General features: G+C 37.1%; 1 protein-coding gene across 1 annotated transcript in view; it reads right to left on the reverse strand.

Moving 5' to 3' along the window:
• Positions 1-2,761: 2,761 nt before the first annotated feature.
• Positions 2,762-7,481, reverse strand: part of GDAP2 (ganglioside induced differentiation associated protein 2) — a 79,831-nt gene continuing 75,111 nt past the window's right edge. The window contains exon 14 of the mRNA XM_006164885.2: positions 2,762-3,229. Within this exon, the coding sequence (XP_006164947.1) occupies positions 3,182-3,229 (48 nt within the window). The 3' untranslated portion in view covers positions 2,762-3,181. The remainder of the gene's footprint in view (positions 3,230-7,481) is intronic.

Genomic DNA, 7,481 nt, shown 5'->3' on the forward strand with positions numbered 1-7,481 from the left:
GAAGACCCTGTTGGGAATGACTCTCTCTCTCTATATATATGTATCTGTGTCATGGAAGAAATAAATAAACAAGTATTTGATAAAAAATGTACATAAAATTTTCCTACCAGATATACTCTAAAAATTGTATTGATTACTCTCAAAATATTACAGATGAATTCTGTTAAAAAATAAGTGTAATAAAGCATCAGACAATAAAAGAAAGTATATATTAAAGCAAAGAAAAAATTTTTAAATATGGGCCACCTGGTCACAAGAATCTACTAAAGACTGAACTTTTTCAAAGGGTTTACGTTCACTATTAAGAAACTTAGATATAGATGAATTAGGAACCCAAATACATGCTGAAGCAAGAAATGTACTTGTTTTAAAAAATCATATGCCTTGCATGAATTAATCAATGAAATAATATTTTATAAGTTTTGCCTTTAGTAATTCAACTAGTATTTGGCAGACCACAGTTTAATTAAATTAAGGAGTTGGTGGTGCTTTGAATCAACATCAGATGCTAGTGGTCAGCTCCACACCCAGTCACCCTTTCTCCTTTAAAACACCCTTAAAAAAAGGCATGTGTTTATCCACACTATCCATCCTTTAGACAATGCCTGACCTATACTGAATGTTACTTAATCACTTCAGTATCAAGGTTTTCCCTCTAGGATTTAGTGCACCCACACATATTCATTACATAACATTCAGACATCTATAAAAGCATGAACTTGGTCCCATACCAAATTCAGTTTCACTGAGGAGTGGCCCTTATCTTTAGTCACTAGTAAATTATGAAATATGGGTGATATGTATATGGTCTCATACCACCCTTATACCCTAGGAAAACTGTACTAGAATCTCAGTGTAAGCAGAATTCTGCTTGTTTTACTAAACATGAATACACTGGTATGAATATAGCAAAGGAATAGCCTTTAAAACTACTGCCTACAGAAACTATATAAATTTATTTCCTTTCAAATGGCAATATAGCCTACAATCTCTATTATCTATAGAGATAATTACTCAGGCTGGATGCCGATTTGAGGTAGCCAAGTTCAGTTTTAATAAAGAGAAGTTGGGATATTCTTATAGCTGCTTTTAGTGAGACTGCTCAGATATGACATAACTGATTAGAGAAGATGGACGCTAAAATTTCAGATTTTTAAGGCTCAGGGCTCACGGGGTTAAAAGATACTATTTGAGAGGAAGCTTCACACATGCCATCTGATGATATAGGGAACTATAGGAAGTCCTGAACATATAACATAAAAGCATAAAAGCACACAGTTTTGCTGTCTGACACAAAGCAAGTATGTCTAATACATGCAAAAGATAAGAATGCTTATCTTAGAAATTTAAAGCCTCTTCTTGCTTACATGGGAAAATATAGATGAGGTTAACACAACTCTACGGGGATTTCTCCATCATAAATGAAGAGAAGAATGTTTCTTTTATCTCTAGTGAAGAATTAGTTTGGGCAAAGGGGACTGGGACCCTTGGAAACACTGATCCTGGGTATGTCAGAACAGGAGGGTTCTACTTTTTCTTCTCTGAACTGCCAAAGAACATGAAGGATGATGAGGATTGAGGGTGGCTGTAAGAATCAAAAGGAATAATGAAAACACCCAGATGGAAAGGATAATGGTTTGACCTTAATTCAAGAAGAAATGTTTAAAATGGCTAACAGATGCCTCTCATTAAAGTGTAGCATTAGGGGAAGAATGGGCCAGAAGAAATTCAGGACAAAGCAAGAAGGACGGTCATAAGGTTTGGGATTTTTGCACTAAAAGCTCTTGTATCCTCAGAAGAACACTCAAAAGGTGCCAAGGACAAGAGGAGTAACATAAAACATTCTCTCGTGTATAACTGTTCCCATTTGAAAATGAATGGAAGAGGGACCAGCAGATGGTGTAATGATTAAATTGCTGGACTCCCACATGGTCTACCGTGGTTCGAGTCCCGGACCCAGTGGCTTAAAACTCACGCTGGGTGAGTGCATGCATGCCCGAGACCCTGAGGGGAAAATGGAGGAGCAGGGATTGCGGCATGGCTATCACCCCTAGTGGGTGATTTCTCACTTTCTGTCTCTCTGATTTTCTCTGTGTCTCTGGTAAGCATACTCACCCTGCAGCAAAAATCTCCCTAAAAATAAATAAATAAGAAAGAAAGATTTGAAAAAAAGAATGGAAGATACCCACCACATAAACTCTTAGCATATTTCATCCAAAGACATCAAAATCAAAGCTCATTCTAAATGCTATCCTCATAATACTTTTGCAAGATAGGTAGCAGAATTCCAATTTTTACTCATTAGCAAGCTAAGGCACTGCTACAAAATGTCCTCAGAGGTAGTAGCTCAAAGAGCCAAACAAAATCACTCATGCATGACTCTGGAAGACAGCCTACTTTCTAAGGGCTTGCTGATGGTGTCTTGGGAGAAGTTCTTCACCTAAGAGTATCAGTATGTGCAGTCTTTTGAATAAGGAGACCAAATCACCCATGCTTACAGGAAAAGGCTGAAAATTCAGTCTTTTGTTTTGCACACGGTTGAGATCAGAGCAGTGGCTATCTTAAGGAATCATATAATCGGAGGAATCTTAGTCTTTACACTTTAGTCAACTTGTGCAGTAAAATTCCAAGTACAATTTTGCTAATGATTTTGATGTTTCTGATCAGGTACCTTTCTACATTCTTGGTCCCAGCTAATTCTTTGATCTGTCTGTATAAAATGTACATGGTATTAACAGCAGGATCTGAAACAAACAATGTATACAGTCAGCATACATCGGTTGTATATATTTCCGGAAACACTTAAGTACACAAAGGAAGCGTGCAATGTTAAAGAGATGATGTGAATAATATTGGTGGCTTGTCTAACAGTGAATCCAAGGTCCTTCAGGAAACTGAAGATACTCAAAAGTTGCTCCCCAATTTCTTTTAACAACACTCTAAAAATGAACATTTCCATTTGATACAAATATACAAATTTAAAATGTGTGCAGTTCAGAATGGCCTACCATTTTTAGATTGCTTATGTGCCAGAAAATATACAGTCAATAAAAAAATACCAGAGAGGTGGGGACAAAAGGCTCTCTGGATCTGTACAGCAAAAATGAATATCACTTCAGTAGGTAGCAATTCGTGGAGGAGGTGGCATCCTTGGAACCAAGAAGCACTGAAAGATGGCAGATCACAAATCTGGTGATGGGGGATAAGACGTATAGTAAGGCCCATTTTCCTGTGGAAAGAGAAAGAGACAAGAATATTAAGTAACAAGATCAATTTACCTGAGAATATAAAAGAAAGGGATTGATAGTCAGTGAGACAGGGCATAGCACACGCCTGGCCTTAAGTAGGCCTCTACCATGACAATGGTTCCCCCGGAGTCAGTCTGAGTGGGAGTGAAGTAGGCAGAGGCAATAAGGATGATGACTTTTTTTTTTTTTTTTTTTAATAACAATACTGTTTATTGACTATTTGTGCCAGATGCTTTATAGACACTTTTTTTCAAGATCCCAAAATGTTATATAATGCTAGGAAGTTAGTAACATCCTTTTTTTTCCAGAGGAGAAAAATAAGGATCACACAGATTGCATAATTCACCTAAGGTCACCTAGCTGGTTACCAGAAGAGCCTAAAATTAAATCCAAATCTATTTCAATCTAATGTTAAGATTTTTGCTGTTGTTAAACTGTGTTGTCTTAGTATGTGCTGAATCTCAAAATTAGAGTTATAAAATGACAACGAAAAATTATCACCGAGGAATTTAATAACTAAAACTGTTTGGGCAGAAATTAATCTCCTTTACAACATGCCTAAGTGGCAAGGCTTGTAATAATTACAGTTCTCAGGAAATTTAGTTCAAGATCAAGATGGAGAATTAAATGCCAGAACTTTAATGTCAAATGTAGAAAGCAACACATGAATTGTATGGGGAAATTATTTGGCCTTCCCTTTGGCTGATTTTATCTTAATAAAAATCAAGACAGTTAACTTTACGGCAGAACGATCCTACATTGGATTTATGAGACTTTTCTTTTTTTTTCTTTTAAGGTTTTTGCCATAAGGCGCATGTGCTCACAGGAGAGAGAAAGAGACAATGAGACAGAAAGTGAGAAATTACCTCTCAGGGGAGATATTAAGGAAAGTGCTTCTTTGACTTGCTTTTCAGTAAACTATAAGCTGAAAATACTTACTAATGTAAGACAATAGCTAAGAGTGAAGAATGAGAAACAGAATGAAAATAGCACTGCTTTATGGTACATTTATATTATAGTTATTATAGAACATTCAATCTCCCCAGTCTTAAACATAGCAGGCAGTTAAATGTTATTTAAGACAGGAGTTCTGCTGTTCTTTAAAGTATATACTCTGGAGCAGGAAGTGACCCTGAGGCTATAAATAGGAAAGCAAGAGCATATCTAGGAAAACTTTTGATAACAAATTCGACCAGGTAACAAAAAATTTCAGGGAAAAAAAATCAATAAAAACTTCTTTTTCATTTAGAACTCCCTGTCAAGATCTGTTTCATTAACTGATCTTCCATCATTACTATGCCTGGAAGCTGCGCTTTGAGAAACATGCACCAAAGAGAGAAATCTATTCTGAAGTTCATCTGAAAAGAAAGTGTTTCCCATCTGTCTTTAAGATTCCTCCATTCTATTTTGCTATCATGTCTTTCTAAGTTTCTCATATCTACATTAAATTGAAATAAACTCAAAAGAGCTAGTCTAGTACTTAATGCCTGGAAAAGAACTTCCTATATTAATCTCATACAGCAAGATATTGCTGAGCAATCAAATATTTTCTCTATTTCTAGAAACAATCAGAAATGTAAGGAATTATTAGCACCTGAGATTATATATACTCTTCTTCCTCTTCCTCCCTCCTCCCCTCCTTCCCTTTCCTTTTTTGTTTTTGTTTTTTTTTTTAAAGGTTTTTGCTATAGGGTATATATGCACTTGCCAGAGAGACAGACAGTGAGAAGGAAATTGAGAAATCACCCCCACAATCCCTTCTCTTCCATTCTCTTCCTGGGGTTTTGGGCACACATGCACATACATGTGGGGTGATTTTTAAGCTGTCAGGTCTGGGACCCAAACTACAGTTGACCATGTGGAAGTCCAGCACCTTAACCACCCCGCCACCTGCTCTCTTCTTTGACTTATTTATAAGACTGCTGGTTAGTTCTTTTTCAGAAATGATCTTAGTATCATTTTTACTTAGATAGATAAAAATTACCTTTAAAGATCACCCTTCCTTGTAGTTTATTTATTTCTTCTGAGGGGTGGGAGGTGCACCCTCAACAAGGTATTAATGCCTTAATACACCGGTCTCCTCAGCCAGCACAAAGAGACCTTGGGATATATACTCAGGATCTTCCTTTGTGGCTTAGGCATCACTGCTGTGCCACTGTGACTGGCCTAAAGGTCCTTTTTAACCCTGTAAAATCTGTCCTTATTCTAAATCACATAAATCTCCCAGAAAAGTAGAAGTCTACTGAAACTTGTTATCAATCATACTACTTCACTCTTTCAACAAATAAAGAATAAGAAATATGCAGGACACAATTGAACAAGGCAATAAAATTAACCAATTCTATACTAATTTCTTTCCTCCAATCACATTTTTAATCCTTCCTAGTCATGAGAAGTTTCCTGACCAGGTAACATCTAACCACTTACTGGTACCTCCACCTCTGTGCCCACGGCGCACCTCAAACCTCATGTGTCACAAACTGAACATATTACCTATCCCTTCCCTCCAATACCGCAATGCTTTTCCTCCAAATTGCTTCTCTGGGCTGGTGGCAACACCACCACCAAGCTCTCAAAGCAGAAACTTTCTCTCTGTTTCATCTCTAATGTCTACTTGGTCACCAAATGCTGTGGATTTTATTTCCTAAGAGGTGTATTTCTAAATATCTCTAAAATCATCAAATGTTTGCCATGATCACTGTCACTGCTCTAGCTCTAGCCACAGTTCTCCTCTGGCCTTCATTGAGACTCGTATCTCCCTGCCTACAGCCATCCTTCTCCAGTCATTCGCTATGTGTGTGTACAGTCGTCTTCCTAAAGGGAAAGTAATAGCGATCTTGCCCTGCAGGACACACTGCTCTGACTACAAAGCAAAGTCCAACAGTGTAGTGTGCGCAGTTCCAGTATCTAGTGATCTGTCCTCTGCCTGCCTCTCCTATGTCATTTCTTGATTCTTTGTTTTTTTGTCCTTTTTTTTTTTTTTTTTTTTCCTTTTTTTTTTTTTTTTTTTTTTTGCCTTTCTTCAGCCTTCACATACATGGTTTAAAATCCCAATTTTAGCTTTTAGAAAGCTTTGGTATAGGTACAAAGAGATAATCCATGGGACAAGTGTTAGATTATAGGTTATTATGTGTGTGTGTGTGTGTGTGTGTGTGTATGTGTGTGTGTGTGTGCATGTGTATTTTAAATTGTCAGAGGGCACATGTGCCTGCTAGAGAGAGATACAGAGAGAAAGGGAGAAGGCACTTTCCAGGGGAGAGTGGTCACACTGCAAGCCCTCCTCTTCCATTTCTCCAACATGAGGGGACTTGGGGGTACATACTCACACATACTTGCTGTGTTTTTCAAACCACCAGGGCAGAGACTCAAACTATGGTCAGTCATGTGGGATTTGTAGGGGGCTTGCTCTCTATTTAATTTTTATTCATCATAATATTATGTCTGTATTTTTTTCCCTCAAAATTTGCTTTATGTAATTGGGTGGATCTAAATTAATGAACAGATTTAAGCAGGAGATAGGTAATAATTTCACAGAATCTGATCATGGAATTTCTTTAAATTTTTCTCAAATTCATCTTTAAGCCTGTCCATCATGGGACTCATAAGGAAATAAACCAACACATGAATACTACATTTGAATGTTAAATCTTTAAAATATTAATTCCTCTATAACACAATTATGAAGAACCTCAAGATACTTGTGTCTTGTATGTAGAAAAGTATAAGAATATTCGATTCAATATACAAGAAACGCTTCTGATTTCTTTGTTAGACTGAGACTGCTCCTCCTTTTGCCAATGGATGATGTGTAGCTGTAACACTGCTGGCAGATCAAACAAGTCATCTCTGAGTACATAAGGAAAAAACAAACACAGGCTAAATGGATCAGATATTACTATGACATCTTTACTAGACCGTCTCCACCTTTAACACTTCAGAAACTTAGAGCTTTAAAATATTTTCACCATAACTGCAAGGCAGAGATAAAGGAGAAATTCCTTCCTTTTGAGATCACAACTACGAAGTCATGTGGCTTTACAAATTTTGCATTTGTGTATAAAATATGAAATGCATTTATCTTTATTCTCCCTGCTTAGTCCTGTCAGTCAGCTAGTGGGACGTAACAGATACCTTTCCAAGAAGCATAGACTGCGATGTGTCCTACGGAACTTCAATAACCTCGGCACAGTAATGAGAGATGCAGAATGCCTCTGCTATGCTTCAAGACAACAG

This window comes from Tupaia chinensis, unplaced genomic scaffold, assembly GCF_000334495.1.
Source record: "Tupaia chinensis unplaced genomic scaffold, TupChi_1.0 Scaffold143755_1, whole genome shotgun sequence".
Classification (NCBI taxonomy): domain Eukaryota; kingdom Metazoa; phylum Chordata; class Mammalia; order Scandentia; family Tupaiidae; genus Tupaia; species Tupaia belangeri.